Source organism: Lissotriton helveticus, chromosome 9, assembly GCF_964261635.1.
Source record: "Lissotriton helveticus chromosome 9, aLisHel1.1, whole genome shotgun sequence".
Classification (NCBI taxonomy): domain Eukaryota; kingdom Metazoa; phylum Chordata; class Amphibia; order Caudata; family Salamandridae; genus Lissotriton; species Lissotriton helveticus.
Window position 1 is genome coordinate 1239987008 of NC_136070.1, and position 18297 is coordinate 1240005304.

At 43.5% G+C, this 18297-nt stretch overlaps 1 protein-coding gene across 1 annotated transcript in view; it reads left to right on the forward strand.

Moving 5' to 3' along the window:
• Positions 1–9810, forward strand: part of KBTBD12 (kelch repeat and BTB domain containing 12) — a 420487-nt gene extending 410677 nt beyond the window's left edge. Inside the window, exon 5 of the mRNA XM_078662432.1 lies at positions 9599–9810. Within this exon, the coding sequence (XP_078518558.1) occupies positions 9599–9768 (170 nt within the window). The 3' untranslated portion in view covers positions 9769–9810. The remainder of the gene's footprint in view (positions 1–9598) is intronic.
• Positions 9811–18297: the final 8487 nt, after the last annotated feature.

The following is an 18297-nucleotide window of genomic DNA, read 5'->3' on the forward strand; positions in this document are numbered from 1 at the left end:
TAGAAGAATGGTTTTATCATAGACAAAGTAGAGATACTATTTTAAGATGTACCACACCGGAATATAAGTTAAAAAAGATTCAAGTCAACTTATTCTCAAGTAAACTTTAAACTTAAAAAGTGTGACCCCACCAATTCCTTTTGGGAACCAAACAGAGCCAAGAAGTTAAATGCGAAGGACATTTCATGCCCTGATTCGGCAAGAACTTTGTACTGTCAGTGATGGTGAGCTAAAGGCAGAGTAGATGTCCTGCACTATTCTAGCACCTGGACTTGTACTTGGACTGCTCTTCAGGCCTGTCCTCAACTTCTGCTCATGGACAGTACGGCTATGACTTTGAAACCGACTGCCCTCCCCCTCCTGACTCTCTTGCTCATTTCCACCCTAGTTACTCTACGCAAAATTGCTCTTGGTATTTTTGGAATTTGCTCCCTTGACTTTCTGACTTGTACTCTCATGGTCCCTGCCATTTTGTGACTTTCTACTTTAACTTCCCTGTCCCTGATCCGCCATCTTAGTGATCTTTGACCTCTTCCTCTGTCCCAGCGACCTTTCTATCGTCATGGACCTACTCCTTGTTGTAGAGCTTGTTAATATCTCTGGCCCCTCTCCCGTTTTGTCTCACTTTCCTGTCCTTATCTGACTTCCTTTCCCTTTCTTTCTGTTCTCCCCCCTCTTCCTTCCCCTGCCCCCTGAACACCTGGCTGAACGATGGCAAGAATTCCCTGCTCTGTAAATATGTTAAATATGTAATCCTGAGTGAATTTGGAATTTGTATATATTGTTATCTCTAACCACCAGAATATGTAGTTGACCATTGTACTTACTACCATTCCTATGTGATTGTAGAGTTTATCTGTTTGTATCTCTTCCTTGAGTGACTTTATAACTTGTACATTTGCAATTTTTCATGTTTATATCTCTTATGTAACTCATGTAATCCAAAGTCTTTATGTAACGCAACAATTATATTTAGGCTTTCCTGTTTTCAGTTTCTATTTTTCGTAAATTCTACTGCAGTGTTTTCAGTGTTTTCCAAAGATTTCAATACCTTAAAAAACACTAATTATCAGTGGTTAAACAGTTGAAACAATGCTTTCCTGGTGATTATGAAACGTTTTACCTTTATTATTGCTTGCTTTCTGCACTCACTGCACATGATAGATAGACAGTGTACGTACAGTGTATATGAGGTCCAAGAAGGTTTTACAAATCAAACTTACCGTAGTATACCATACAACACTTCATCAGTGACTCTTTGGTCATGCGCGCTCGCTCTTTCTTTTCCTTGTAAACATTTTCTGTGAAAAGGCCTTCTCAACATTGGCACTTGAGACGGGCAATACCAAAACAGCCAGTACACAATGTGTTAACTCTAGCCTCTCACATAGCTTTCCATGCCAAAGCTGGTGTATCTGAATATTACGATTCTCTGGGACAGGTTCTGCAACAAATACGTTGAACTAGGCACATATGCCCTCAGAGTTATTGAAGTGGTCAAAAATGAAGCAGTACTTTTCAAGGTGCGGAAAAAATTCCCCTTTACGGAAGGGATCTAGAGTACCACAGAGAGGCTTCATTGACGTCAAATGCCGTGGTTGGCTAAGGGATATTTCTATGCATTATTGCAAGCCATTTCTCTAGCATTGTAAAGTAAAAGTTCCTGAATTGCTCCTCAACATTTCTTTGCTTATCAAGTGGCAAGCAATCTAACATGGACCATGTTGCAGTGCCAAAGTGACTAAAAGTGTAGTCCAGCCTACTCCCAAGGAGATATTTCAAATCTACACCAATTCCGCTGAACATTTGGTAGACAAGGGTGTTTTCAGACTCTTGTTTTTTTATTATGTCCTCTACAGCAGTCATGTTTTCCTGTAAAAATCGAAGAATGCAGTAGAGTACTCTTTTTCTCACCACTATCAATATGCAACCGAAGATCCTCACATTTCTTGCCTTTGGCATCATCACTAAGCAAATATTCTGTAAACTGTCTCCACATGGACCATACAGCATTCATGGCCTCTAGGACTGAGAACCACCAGCTACATGACACAGTTGGGATGACTCTTTCTTTGATGCCACGCAAAGCACAAAATGAGGAATATTTGCATTTTAGTTCCCACACAAAACAGAACAGTGCACCAGAAAGAACTGAAAAGTCAATAGCATTCTTCATTAACTCCAAAGATTGAAAAGATGCTTTCAGCATACCATCAAGCAAGTGGCAAGGATCTCTTACAGGGAAGCACTTCAGCTCTGGTATCGATTTTGACAGGTCTTCACACAATGTAGCTAAATCACTGCAAATACAAACAATATCACTCCAATCGTTGTTGAACTTGTTAAGAACTTTTTGCAGCAACATTCCAAGAGACACTGCGTTGCATTTTTCCAATACATCTAGATCTGCTATGATGGTGTGTCAGAACCATCAATTTTTTGCATCGCGAAATGTGATTAACACTGGCACTGATGGGTTGCTATGCATCTCTGGAGTTTCATCAATGGTAACAGAGATCTTTACTTCACCTTGGAGTAACTAAGTAAAAGGTTCAATATCTGCAAGGAACACCTCTGGTAGGTATTTGTCCTATACTTTGGCTGCTTTTGGCAATGTTTTGCATGCTGGTGCAAGCTTGTGGAACAAATTCCCAATCGGTCCATCGGCTTGGTGTAAACTGGTTCTAGATTGTACTAGGGCACGTACAAAATAATGCACCACATTCTATTCTTCATTATGTATTCTTTTGTAGCGTGTCATCGTCTCAGCAATAAACATCTGGCACAGGCTTCTGTATTAGGTGGCTCTTTCTATTTTAAGTGGGTCACTCTGCAAAACTTGCAAATTAACATTTTTCACCCATGCACTTCTTCAACCATGAAATCTTTGTTATCCAGCACATTAATTTTCTGGCGCCTTTATTCTGCGGGGCATGTTGTTCTTCACAGACTAGGTCAATGCAAAAAAAAACACTTAAAAACAGGTTGGCAAAGATGCAGAGAAAAGAGCAAACACTGTGGACTGCATTGACTGCTCTGTGACAAAGTTGCAAAAACACAACCCACATGGTATCATTCTTCGAGATCGTCACTGCATAACATTGAGAAAATAATGAGAAAGACAACATTTTCATGGTTTCATGATTTTCTCAAAGGTTATTTTAGTTCATTGCCAAATAAAAGTTCCACTACAGATTGTGACTTTATATGACAATCTTTGTTAGACGAAGTGTTTCTCCATAGTTAATTATAGTTTGGAGGTCCCTGTCAACCTCATTGACGTTCTTCCTTTCTGCACAGCTACATACAAAGGAATAACTTGTATTAGAGTTTTTCCTGAAGTGCATTTTTATGTAAAGTGTTAGGATATTAGCTCATAGCAGTCAGTCTCTATTATTGGGGCCTGTAGTATAGTTGGTTATGAAGGGAATAATGTGTATTTCTGTAAACGCTGTAGGCATATTACGTTTAGAAGTTTTTATCGCCACCTAGTGATGACATTTAACATTTACACTCTTAAACCTACAACTGCACTCTGAAGTTTAATGGTGGGAAGGGGAGGGATTGGAGAACTGGAAAACGCCAATTCAATGCCTCGTCAGGGGTCGCAGGCGCTATATAAATATTATTACAATATATATATATATATATATATTCCTCATGTCTACCCTCCTGCCATCTGTGCTGCTTGTCAATTTAACATTTTCGGTACCTGAATAGCATGCTACTCTCTGCAAAGCGCTTCAATGCCTCGTCGGGGTTCATAGGCACTATATAAATACCATTACAATAGTGCTAGTGCTTGTCCAATGGCAGGAGGTCTATTTCCTCAAAAGGCCATAACTGACTGAACTAATCAGATACCACAGCAGATGAGGTGCGGAGGAAGACTCACAGGTCTGGGAGCTTTTAGAGCTTAAGCTCTGCCCACCCCCAGTATCCACACACCTGGTCAAGCCAGCCTGCCTTCTGCAGACACTCAGGGGAAGCGGGCACCAAAGGAGGTTTCCAATACGACACTGGAGGAGAGAGTTGGAGTCGGGGTACCTTGAATAATGTAACTGGTGCTCATCTAAAGCACTCCCATACCTTCAAGTCAAGTTTGTGCTATATAAAACTGCAAAAAATAAACCTCCTACAGTTATGGGAGGGGAAGGGGAGCAGGCTGACTGGTTCGAGGGCCATCATTGTTTTTTTGCACCCTGCCTGTGATGGCCCTTCGACTGCATTTGTGCGGCGTCGGTTACAGTTACAGCTTGAAAAGGAGGCATATTCGCATGCAGTAAACAGCCCTCACAACGAAGCCGTCACCCCGCATGCAATACAACGTGGTCGTTACAACAACCGCGTTGTATCAACGCATACCATTACCTTGCAAGTGGAAACAACGCCTTGCGGAGGGGGGAGAAGGTGTTGGGTTTAAAATCCGTACCTTCCCTACTGTCCGCACAGGCTGGAGTTGGAATAGTAAATTATACAATTCCAGCGTCCAGCGCCCCCTCCAGAAGTCATTGTTCTGGTTTGCAGGGTAATGGTATGTGTTGTTACAACACAGTTGTTGTAACAACCATGTTGTGGTTGCATGCAGGGTGATGGCATGCGTGAAAAGGAGGCATATTCACAGCAGGTAGTCCTGAAAGTGCCACACTCATTGGAGTTGAAGTCGGGGGTACATTGCGTAATGTAAATGGTGCTCATGTAAAGTGCTCCCATACCTCCTGGCCGGGCAGAACAGCCACTGGTATTACACCGCCCAGGGCGCAGCCCCTAACTGTACAGCACAATTTTACCCACTGAGTATTCTGGCAAAGTTTTTAATATTTATTTCCTAGAATCCAGGTACCTGCTGTTTGGAGGACTCAGTAGCATCGGAGGCACCAGGCCTACACCAACTATACACAAGTGGGGACTAAGGACGGGAAGTTACTGAATCAAAGAATGCCTTGCACCACCACCACCACTGAACTAGGTCTGCCACCTTTCCAACCACAGGCAGTGTCCAGGATTCTGTCAATACAGAGGTTGCAGTGCAATAAAACACCCCCCTGCAGAACTTACCTGCTAGGTCTTGGAGCACTGGCGGTCGTTGTCTCGTCATCGTCTGCAGTGTGGTGCGGTGTGTGGGGCCAGAGATACTTCTTACAGCAATTTAAATAGGACCTGACCCCGCCCACCAACCTTGCCAACCAATGTGTCTCCCCTAATTTAATGGGGGTAACTCACATTGTTCTGCGCTGTTTGTTTCTAAATTGCAGTTTTCAGTCCAGCTCTGTTTTATGCTGCTTTGGCTCCCTCAAGTGGCCACACGGTGCAACAAATGTGAAAAATCTGTGATACCCGGTTTAAACAGGGTCAGCTGATTTTCAGCCGGTAGAGTACTGTCAGGCACAATCGGTTATTACCAATTTCTGGACAGCCTAAATATATTCAACAACTGAAAATCATCACAGATTTTTCATCAACCACAAATACAACCATTCTAGTGAAAAAAAGATAAATACTTTTTAATTAGACATAAAGATGCTCAGTGCTAATAGTGCCCACACCGTCTGATAAAAAGAGTTGATAAATGTTATGGATACAATAAAAGATAGTGAACTTCGACAATCAATTTTCTGTCAGGGGCAAAACAAATGCATTTAATTATAAACCTCAAGGTCCATTTTGCCTGATTGGCTTGCTCGTTTATTGAGATGTGCGCTTTCAGTGAAATTTGAACTGCTGATGATTGTGATTTATTTCAACTTTGACAGCCCTTAATTCAGATCAACATCCTGTGGCTTATTCATTACTCTTATCATTGAATATCCTTGATTATCTAAAAGATCCAAATCTTGCTAATGCTCCAAACTACTATGTCCTGTTGATGACCTTAAAGTTGCATTAGGTCGAAACATTGTAATCGCGAGCCTACTTGAACATCTCACTTAGGTTGAAAAACTCATACTCAGCAGGCAGGGTGCCATTCTCTGATGTTTATTTACACATTACAGTGCATGTCTTGTAGCAGAGTATATCCAATATGAACCATTTACACACCAAGAATGTCTGAAAAGCTGGGTAAAGAACATGTCTCATTTACTGTAAGAACACATAACTTACAAGTAACTCATTCTCATGCATCAGAGATAGCTTTATAAGCTTTCTTTTCCCACCAAGGGCAGGAGAAACTCTTCTCTCCCTGGTGGTTCTGACACAGAATTGTGCTGCTGTGGGGTAGCAGTCAGTCAGCAGTGAGGCGACACACTATGTACAGTTCTTGAGGCCTAAGGGTCTGCATGAAACAAGCTTGCCTGAGTCAATGTCCTAAATGGATCGCACATCCATGCAGCAGCGGGGGGTTCCATTTAGTGCCCTAACACACACCCACCTTAGTTTGTAGCCCTATCAGTAATGGCAGGTCTGCAGCATGTCGTCCACGTACTGCCTGACCAGGAATCATAGAGTCCTTGTTTCATTGATTGATATCAATCTTCTGCAGCTCATGTTTAGTGAAGAAGGGGTAGGACCCAGATGGGGATCTATCCACCACTCGTGGGTCCACAAGGGTCAGATCCATCCTTCAGGAGAGGTCCTGCTGCTTTCAGAGACCTCCTGGAGATATCCCTAACACAGGGCATGGGAGGGCTTAGATCATATAAGGCTGCACAGTCAGCTTGCCAAGAAGACCTTTGCTCACTTTCCACTTTCCACTGAGTATGGACTATAGACAGACTCTCTGGAAACCTTCAGGGATTATATATGCTCAATCATTAGAGACATCAGCAATATCAATGAAGACCACATTGACTCGTTCTGCCCTCCCCACCAGACATTTCTGATTATCTCATCCTTTCTTCCTGACAAGAGCTTCCGCCTGGGCCCTCTTAGATGGCTTTCACATAAGGTAGCAAAAACATACTACCTATTGAAAACATTCTCTGCAGACTTTATACAATCAGTAGGGAAGACAACCCAAAATTAATTATCTAAGGAAGAAATATGAAGGAAAGGGAACAGCATAGTTGAAGTTTAGACGTGTGTGTGTGGCATTGCCATTTCACTCGGAAAACGAGGAACATGCAGAGGGTTCTCAGAAGATCATGTGATGTGGCCCTGGACTTGCAGGGGAGAGGCAGCATGTCTGACTGCTGACAGAACCACGTAGGTATTTCTCACACATGCCTTTACAATGCAGACAATACAACAAATGCATTGTTACCACACATTCCTTTACCACGCAAGTCATTACAACAACTTGCCTTGGGAAAGCACTGGACTTTGGAATAGTAGAATTTACTATTCCAACTCCAGTCTGGCCAGCAGTAGGGAAAGTGTTGGACTTAAAATCGAACACCAGTCCAATAACACAAACCCTAAAGCAAGTCGAGCACAAGACATGGCAGAAGGCTTGTGGGAAAGCATGCAACATGCAGAGGGATTTACGAAGAGCGTAGCACACAGCAGTGACAGCAGGGCAAAGAGTGACATGACAGACAAATTGCAAGAGGCATGCGGCATAGTAGAGGGACTGTTGGGCAGTGTGTAACATGGCAGAGGGCGTTTGGGAGTGTTGGTGATATTGCAGAGAACTTATAGGTGAGCAGGAAGTTTGCTGGTCAGTGCATTGGACATGGTTGAGAGCTCCAAGAGCTTATGTCACCTAAAAGAGGATATTTAACACGAGACAGGGATGAAAGCTCACAGTAGAAGAGGTGAAATGGGAGAAGTCTCCCAGGACAGTGCCCTGTACAGCCAAATGCTCTCAGAGGACATAGGTGTAGACGAACATGCAGGGCCCGATTCACAGAACTAACTTAAGACAAAATCCTAAACGTACTACTTTTGGTATTCACAGAAGTTAGGATTTTGTCTTAAGTTTGTCTTAAGACAGACTTAAGACAGACTTAAGACAGACTTAAATTAGGATTTTGTCTTAAGTCTGTCTTAAGTCTGTCTTAAGTTTGTCTTAAGACAAACTTAAGACAAAATCCTAACTTCTGTGAATACCAGAAGTAGTAAGTTTAGGATTTTGTCTTAAGTTAGTTCTGTGAATCGGCCCCATAGGGCGCAGAGCTTGGTGAAGAAGGTGCAACGTGAAGGGGGCTTGAAGAAGACTGTGACATAGCAGGGGACTTCCAGAAGAGAATGAGACATGACGAAGGCCTGGAGGAGAGTGTATGGCATGGTGAGCATATGTAAGAGAGCGTGAAATATGGTAGAGTCTTGTGAGAAAAAATGTGACAAGGCGAAAGACCAGTAGTAAAGGATGTCACTGGCAGGGTGCTGGCCTATTAGGACTACTGAGGAATGATTGTGGTATAAAAGGGCTTTTTGGAAAGGATTTGACTTGGAATATGCGTTGTCTAAGCCATGGCAAGGGAACCAGGGTCAAGACCAAGGATTGGTAATGGCCTGACAAGGGACTTTGTGATATAATGGAAAAGGAAACATAGGAGAGCTTGTGACATTGTGGGAGGCTCACAGGAGTGTTTGGTGGACAGGTAGTCTACAGCGAAAGATCACCTGTGAGACACTGTGACTGACAGAGGGCATACAGGACACAGTGGGAGATGGCAGAGACATCTCTGAGACATTGTGACTGGCAGTGCATGCAGCAGAGCATAGGACATGGCAGAATGTATGGAGGAAATTTCATGATATGGCAGAATTCATGAAATAACCCTTATGGCATAGCAGAGGGCATGGGTGAAATCCTGTGACCTACAGAGGGCAGTTAGACGTATAGCAGTCCTTAAAGAGAACATAACAAGCTAGAGGTCACCCGGAGAGGAAGAGACTGGCGGATAATTTGCAGAAGAGCACACAACCTGGCAGAGGGCTTCCAAAGAAGTGTTTGCCATTGCAGAGAGCCTTCCGGAGGGCTTGCCATGGTGCACATAGCCTCCACAGGAGGGTGGCACATGCTTTGTTGACATGGGTGGCAGAGATTGTGCAGCAAAGCATGCAACATGGCTGAGGGCACCTCAAAGGGAGCATGGCAAGGCAGGGGGCTCCCAGGAAAACATGTGACTAAGCACAGGGCTTGTAGCATGAGACATATCTGAGGACAAGTCCTCAGAAATGTCTCATTCCTCTAGGATCCTTCCAGAATGCCTCTTAATAGAGAGTGCAAGAGAGTTCAGCAGCTATCCAGGAGATCCTGTGACTTGGATGAGGGCTCACAGGAGTGTGTGGTTCATGGCTGGTGACATCCAGCGCAGTGTGTGACGTGACTGCGGGCTCACCGGAGTGTCGTTCATGGCTGGTGGTTTCCAGCACAGTGTGTGACGTGGCTGAGGGCTCACCAGTGTGTGCGTTTTATGGCTGGTGGGTTCCAGCACAGTGTGTGACGTGGCTGAGTGCTCACTGGAGTGTGTGGTTCATGGTTGGTGACATCCAGCACAGTGTGTGACATGGCTGAAGACTCACCGGAGTGTGCGTTTTATGGCTGGGGGCTTCCAGCACAGTGTGTGACATGGCTGAAGACTCACCGGAGTGTGCGTTTTATGGCTGGGGGCTTCCAGCACAGTGTGTGACGTAGCTGAGGACCTGCTCTACTTGCTTGTTTGTGTTCTTCCTTTGACCTGAGCTCCATATTCTTTCTCTGCTGTTTCAGATCGTCACGAGGTCATCATGAAAGACATTCTAGAACTTGACACGTGGGAGAACCAGTGGAACGTGGCGGCTGTGAAGGTTCTGATGCACGACAGCTATGACGTCTGCCTTGTTGCAAAGATGAACCCTCGAGATCTGATCCCTCCCCCCGCAGACCTGGTGGAGCAGTAGCCACAGCTCCACCCCCCCTGGGAGAGTTCATCTCATGCATTATATCCTCCATTCATCCATTCAATCTGGACCTCCGCGTGGGAAGTGGACACTGGGTGATGAGGCTAGTTCCTCAAACAGAGCAGCTGGGAGGTCTGGAAGAGGTCCCCTTGATGCCGGATTATGGATGGATTACCTTTTTGTTCAGCCAGTGTCTTTATTTACAAGCATTGTGGTTCTCAATACTATAAGCTGCTTTGTATTTGTTTGTATCTTAGGAAAGTTCAACAGTTTGAGATTGTTTTAACATCCTGCTATCCAACCCCTTGAGATGGCTTTTGCCAATGCTTATTGACAGAAAGACCTTTTGCTGCACCTACTTCAACTATCTTAGCCATGCTGCTACCCTTAACCTGCCATCCCTAAAGCTTATAGCCTCAAAGCCTTAAAATATGTCCCATGCATCTATCAAAGTCACACCACTGCCATTTCACACTATTGATAGCCCAAAAGACTTTAGCTGCGCCCCATGCGACAATCAAAGCCACGCTACTGCCATTTCACACTGCTGATAGGCTCAGAGGTCTTTAGCTGCCTTCCATGCGGCTATCAAAGCCATGCAACTGCCCTTTCAGACTACTGATAGCCCAAAAGTCTTTAGCTGCCTCCCATGCGGCTATCAAAGCCACACTATTGCCCTTTCACTCTGTTGATAGACTTATAGGTCGTTAGGCGCGCCCCATGTGACTATCTAAGCCACGCTACTGCCATCTCATACTACTGATAGCCCAAAAGTCTTTAGCTGCGCCTGATGTGGCTATCAAAACCACGTTACTGCCCTTTCACTCTGATGATAGGCTCAGAGGTCTTTAGCTGCGCCCCATGTGACTATCAAAGCCACGCTACTGCCCTTTCACTCTGATGATAGGCTCATATATCTTTAGCTGCGCCTCATGCGGCCATCAAAGCCACGCTACTGCCCTTTCACTCTGATGATAGGCTCAGAGGTCTTTAGCTGCGCCTCATGCAGCTATCAAAGCCACGCTACTGCCCTTTCACTCTGATGATAGGCTCAGAGGTCTTTAGCTGCGCCCCATGCAGCTATCAAAGCCACGCTACTGCCCTTTCACTCTGATGATAGGCTCAGAGGTCTTTAGCTGCGCCCTATGTGACTATCAAAGCCAAGCTACTGCCCTTTCACTCTGATGATAGGCTCAGAGGTCTTTAGCTGCGCCTCATGCGGCCATCAAAGCCACGCTACTGCCCTTTCACTCTGATGATAGGCTCAGAGGTCTTTAGCTGCACCCCATGCAGCTATCAAAGCCACGCTACTGCCCTTTCACTCTGTTGATAGGCTCAGGGGTCTTTAGCTGCACCCCATGCATTTATAAAAGCCACGGTACTGCCCTTTCACTCTGTTGATAGGCTCAGGGGTCTTTAGCTGCGCCCCATGCATGTATAAAAGCCACACTACTGCCCTTTCACTCTGTTGATAGGCTCAGGGGTCTTTAGCTGCACCCCATGCATCTATAAAAGCCACGCTACTGCCCTTTCACTCTGATGATAGGCTCAGAGGTCTTTAGCTGCGCCCTATGTGACTATCAAAGCCAAGCTACTGCCCTTTCACTCTGATGATAGGCTCAGAGGTCTTTAGCTGCGCCTCATGCGGCCATCAAAGCCACGCTACTGCCCTTTCACTCTGATGATAGGCTCAGAGGTCTTTAGCTGCACCCCATGCAGCTATCAAAGCCACGCTACTGCCCTTTCACTCTGTTGATAGGCTCAGGGGTCTTTAGCTGCGCCCTATGTGACTATCAAAGCCAAGCTACTGCCCTTTCACTCTGATGATAGGCTCAGAGGTCTTTAGCTGCGCCTCATGCGGCCATCAAAGCCACGCTACTGCCCTTTCACTCTGATGATAGGCTCAGAGGTCTTTAGCTGCACCCCATGCAGCTATCAAAGCCACGCTACTGCCCTTTCACTCTGTTGATAGGCTCAGGGGTCTTTAGCTGCACCCCATGCATTTATAAAAGCCACGGTACTGCCCTTTCACTCTGTTGATAGGCTCAGGGGTCTTTAGCTGCGCCCCATGCATGTATAAAAGCCACACTACTGCCCTTTCACTCTGTTGATAGGCTCAGGGGTCTTTAGCTGCACCCCATGCATCTATAAAAGCCACGGTACTGCCCTTTCACTCTGTTGATAGGCTCAGGGGTCTTTAGCTGCGCCCCATGCATCTATCAAACTACTTTCAATAGTTTTCCTACTGCTGATAGAGTCAGAGATCTGTAGGTACACCCTGTGCGTCTATCAAAACCATGACACTGCCCTCACCATTTTCAAGGTCTTTTCCACTGCTGCTGGACTCAAAGGTCTTTGGCTGCACCCCATGGGTCTATCAAAGTCACGGTACTGTATATGCCATTTGCAATCGATGTTCCCACTGCTGATAGATTCAAAGATCTTTAGCGGTGCCCCGTGTGTTTATCAAAGGAATGCTATGCCCTTACCTTTGGAATGGGATTTCCAACTGCTGATAGACTCAAAGGCAAAAATAACAATTGATGAACAGAATGCAGAACAATGTCATACAAGTACAGAGATCTGGGCCTAAATCCATTGTTTTTTTTGCTCACCAAGCCATTCCAGTTTGGACCCAGCCATATGCAAATCAGTCTTGACCCTGCGCCAAATGGGAACAGTACAGCCCGAATTGCCAGGCCAGGTCCTCCCTGGACTGGAAACAAGCATCCTAGGACCGGTTTCGGGCTTTCAGCCATCATCAGCCAGGATAGCTTGACTCCAGTGGCATGGATAGCACGGGATAGACTCGAAGGGGCGGATTTACTAACATTTGATTTAACATAACTCAAAAAGACACTTTGCTGTGCTGCATCAAATGGAGAGGGCCGGAATACGGCATGGCTACTAGGGTATAGGGCAGTCCTGCTCTCTCTCTGCTCTGGCACACTAGTGGCTGGGGACAAATGAACATGCTTATGTTTTCAAGGTTGTGAGTCATGTCTGTTCTAAACTCCCACATTCTTATAATCCCTATATTTACCTCAGTAAGATTTCAACTCATCCAGAAGTACTCACCTGAAGAGAGGCAACAATGTGCAGGGCTTTCAAGGTGCCCAATTTTGGATTCCTTCGAAGGCAAACCCCATGAAAACAAGTATCACAGAGACCTCCAAGCAGGATGACACAACTTTATCAGGAGTCAAAATATGAGAATTAACAATCTGCATGCTTCCTACGGCCCTTTATAGAGAAGATGGACATCTTTACCTTTGTCATACATAGTAGAAGGACAAACCAATGTGTCATGAACCTTAACGATAAACCTGTTTTACTTCTGGTTAGAGAACTGGAAATCTGTGACAATTCCCCACACACTAAACTTCTCATCAACACACCCATGTCTTATGGTATGATTACCAAAGTAGACCCCTCTAATAGATGACAAATAAAGACTCAAAACTGAAGGAAGAAGCGGTGTAAGTGCTGTGACGAGAAGACATTACTGTATTTCCTCGGCTCTCTCTTCATATTATCTCATAATAGGATAGGTCAAAGCAGTCACTTACTTTAACAAATCAATCTGGAATCCTAGCCTAAAACTCTGTCTGAACAAAGATGATATTCTTTGGCAGAAGCAGTCCCAAACTGAAAGAAAGAGGATAGGGGGAGAGCTTCAGGCCCCCTCACCGCAGAAGCATGAAACCCTCAGGCATCATATAGAAAGCAGCAGACATGGCTTGTCAATAAACATCAGGATTCGACCAATGAGAGCTCAGGACAGAACTCAGAAGGCAAGTTGAAGAATACAAGGCCCACTTAGTCCTAAAAAAGAACCAAGCGAGACACACAAGTGCTGACCAGAGAGAGAGAGAAATACAATCATGCCTATAAAAAAGTAGTATGGGGACTAAAGGCATTGATTCCTTAGAAGCAGTGCTTAATGTGTACAGGTGGTTGCAGGTCGTGAACACCGACACTCATTTTTGGGGACCGGGACTTATTTTTGTCATTAAACTTTGACCCATATCAAAAGAGAGAAAGGCAGAACATGGATATAGAAAGAGGACAAGAAAGATAGGAAAACAGTCACAAAGGAAGACTGGAGAAAGCCAGAGTGAAAATCAACCTGCGAAGGGTGAAATAAAAAGACAGGAAATGTTGGATGGTAGAAGCAAGAGGCAGAGACGGAATCAGTATGTTGCAACCTTGGTATACGGCAACCCATAATTCTGCAACGGATGCCTGAGGAAAACTTTGGACCTTGGTATACCATACCTTGCCAGTCTTGCACTGATGGGCACATATAGGGAATTCCATATGTGCTGAGTTGAGCATCACTGAATGGGCTTCTGCCAACATTCAAATGAGCAAATTAACCCAAATTCATCTGCATACCCTTGCGGGTGATTAGCGGTGCTCTACAATTGATTGATTGGCCAATGAGAGTCAGGCAGTCACTGAGCTGTGCTAGTCTCTCTGCACAATGTTCTTTGGTCACATGAGTCACAGCTCTGCTGTGCTGCACAAGCAGGGAACAATTTTGCGACACTATATTTACAGAGCCACACGCCGATGATGTCATCAAGTCACTCATGCCCATAAAATTGTTTTAGCATGATGTAAAGTGCAGAACGGCAACGACGACCCCCCATAGCACAGGTAGTGTCATGAAACATGTTTAGACCATCCAATTTTGTAGGTATTTACCTGGTATTTACTTGATTACAATGTACACATCACAGCTGAAAAGTTGCAGGCAGTCCATATCCATACTAATATTATAAAGAGAGAGCCCAAACCTTTGAGGCGGGTAATCTCAGTAACCACAGCACCAATCACAACACCCAATACAGCGTTGGAAAAGGCAGTTGCAGCAGAAGGACATAGAGCATTTATCCTGAGCTAACACCAAAAGATTCAAGTTGAGTAAACAAATCACAAATCGCTCTTTTTCTTCTTTTCCTTTCTTTTATTTCACGTGGTGAATGTTCATAAAATTTCTCTAGCCAATTCTCTAGCCGACACGTGTTTCGTCTGAAATGGTGTTTATCCACAGACTTCTTCAAGGCTAGAACAATGTAATTTTATAATTAAAATCATTAAACATATGTATATAAATGTGATATTGGGCCCGATTCACAGAACTAACTTAAGACAAAATCCTAAACTTACTACTTTTGGTATTCACAGAAGTTAGGATTTTGTCTTAAGTTTGTCTTAAGACAGACTTAAGACAGACTTAAGTTAGGATTTTGTCTTAAGTTTGTCTTAAGTCTGTCTTAAGTTTGTCTTAAGACAAATGTAAGACAAAATCCTAACTTCTGTGAATACCAAAAGTTGTAAGTTTAGGATTTTGTCTTAAGTTAGTTCTGTGAATCGGCCTCCTTATCATTAAGGAGAGCTCTAATTATACAAAGTCCCATTTGAGTTGTTTAACCAATTTTAACACTTTTCAGCTAATTCATTTACACCCAGGTATGAAGTGCTGAGGACAAAAAGGAGGATACTGACTCCTCAAGAAACAAGGTGTAGAAGTACAGAGAGAGAAAAAGCCCCGTCACCGGATTTTTGTCGTGTCATCTAAAAGGACTGAGATTACGTGAGTCTGCCCTGTCACAGTTTAGAGTCGACAAGAAGTGAAATAAGTGTAAAAAAGAAGTGCTCAAATTAAATAGAGTGTTTTACGTCAGAGGACATAATGTGAGGTGAAAGTTGTGTTAGTAATTTGTACCTTTTTTTTCTTTTTTTCTCAGTTCAACCTGTGAAACTTCTTTCTTGTCACCCCTACTGTAATGTTTTGGGGGTTGATGTATCCAAGGAACTGACAACAAAAACGTCTATTTAGAACCTGATTCTGGTACATTCATAGGCACGCTTTAGAAATTATCAGTAGCTCTATTGGTGAATTACTCACTCAATTTCTCCGCATTCTTCCAGCCCGTAAAAAAAATAGTGTCGTCCTATTTTCACCGGTCTATATCACTCGGGTATTTTCCTCCTACAACCAAAGTGAAGACAGTTGGAACCATTTTAGTTAGTGATTGTGTTCCCATCGTCACTAGAGATTTTACTCTGTTACCATTATTAAAATAAAAATTTAGCTATTCATGAAACCCATATTCGTGTCAGAATTATTGTATGTATCTATTCGGGCCAGGTCTGTTCAGTTCTACTCTATTGTTTTACGTTATCAAAGGTAACGATCATCACCCGTATGTCAACCCATATGTTACCAGGGGCAAGTATTCATGATCTCCATTAATAATTTCTCGTTTAGTTCAAAGCCTAAACGCGGCACTCGCCAAATTGTCGACTTAATTCTACTTATTATTGCGGCATCCCGTGTTGTATCGGGATGCCTCTACCCCTATGGGTTCCACCCTTTGATTCTTACATTAAGTTAAGTATTAACGCTATCTTACCTGTGACGATATCTAGTCTCCATCCGATTAGTATCTCTGGCGTTCAGCACCCGCGCCATGTTTCACTATGTTTAAATATACATGTCCGGTAATAGACACAAACAGCGGACTAACTTCACTGAGTGTCTTCCCTTCACTTGTTGGTCGCGCCATCTTGCAATATGCATTTTCCCGTTTTCTTGCCACTGAGTAAAATATATTAAGTACGAATAGTAATAATGCTCTTAGTTCTAATGTCCTGTATTATTGAGTATATTTTTAAATACCGTCGTGTAGGAAAATTCAATTAAGAAAGCAACCACCGAAAAGACCGTCACCAAGTGTGTCTTCCATATCTATTGTACTGTTGCATCATATCGACATATTTCTCATTTTTCTGTTTCTATTACATCATCATAATTACAACTCTTGTGTTTCTTAACATTGATTCATATTTCGAAGAATCTATAGTATTATCTTATTATATTAACATCACAAAGAATTTTTTTTCGAAAATGGGTTGTATATCTGAACAGCATTACACCGGACAGTGCAAAAGTTTAAATTCTATACCATTTCTTAGTATAATACTTATATACAATATCACATGATTAAAACATCATAATATAAGTTTACATGCAATGTGATTGAAAAACACAAATTAATGCATCCTGTACAGTTAAATTTTTAATCATCTGTCATGTTGACACAGTGACTATCCCTTTGTGCATCAGTCTTAAGGAGAGTCATTTCCAGATGATAATCTGAGACCACATATACATCAACCCCCAAAACATTACAGTAGGGGTGACAAGAAAGAAGTTTCACAGGTTGAACTGAGAAAAAAAGAAAAAAAAGGTACAAATTACTAACGCAACTTTCACCTCACATTATGTCCTCTGACGTAAAACACTCTATTTAATTTGAGCACTTCTTTTTTACACTTATTTCACTTCTTGTCGACTCTAAACTGTGACAGGGCAGACTCACGTAATCTCAGTCCTTTTAGATGACACGACAAAAATCCGGTGCGGGGCTTTTTCTCTCTCTGTACTTCTACACGTTGTTTCTTGAGGAGTCAGTATCCTCCTTTTTGTCCCCAGCACTTCATACCTGGGTGTAAATGAATTAGCTGAAAAGTGTTAAAATTGGTTAAACAACTCAAATGGGACTTTGTATAATTAGAGCTCTCCTTAATGATAATATCACATTTTTATACATATGTTTAATGATTTTAATTATAAAATTACATTGTTCTAGCCTTGAAGAAGTCTGTGGATAAACACCATTTCAGACGAAACACGTGTCGGCTAGAGAATTGGCTAGAGAAATTTTATGAACATTCACCACGTGAAATAAAAGAAAGGAAAAGAAGAAAAAGAGCGATTTGTGATTTGTTTACTCAACTTGAATCTTTTGGTGTTAGCTCAGGATAAATGCTGTATGTTGACAAAAGGGCATTGATTTGTTCATGCCTGTTGTGTTTAGAGAGATGGCCTAAACCATATCCTTGGAGCTTTCCAGATTGTTTTGCTCTTGACTGATATCACCGTGACCCAGCGCAAGTGTAACCCAGCCATCATTGCCTTTAGAAGGACATAGGCTATGCAGACGGCCACCATATTTTTTATTTTTTTTTGCAGAGTTTTATATAGCGCGAACTTGACCCGAACTGAATCAGGTATCAGAGCGCTTTACATAGGACCAGTTACGTTACATGAGGACACACATTCATTTTTGTTAGACACGGGGAGATTAAGGGATTTGCCCAGAATCACAAGATGTTTGGCGTCGTTACCAAGACTCGAACCCAGATCCCCAGGTCCGAGGTCGAGCGCCTTAGCCGTTAGGCCAACTCCTCTATACATTTAAAAGGTAAAAGAACTGTGCCAGCAAAGTAGTCCCTTGTGGGCGTGTCTGCGTTGTGCTGTGGGTGTGGGCTGGGGGCGTGACTTACGCTGGGGGCGTGTGGTACGGCCATCACATCGTGGGCTGTGGGCGTGTGCTGGGGGCGTGACAAACGCTGGGGGCGTGTGTCCGCCCTTCATGCCATGTGAGTCGTACATACAAGCGCCAATTACGTTGCTGCGCAGCATCAAGGGGCACGCTGGGGGCATGACACGTG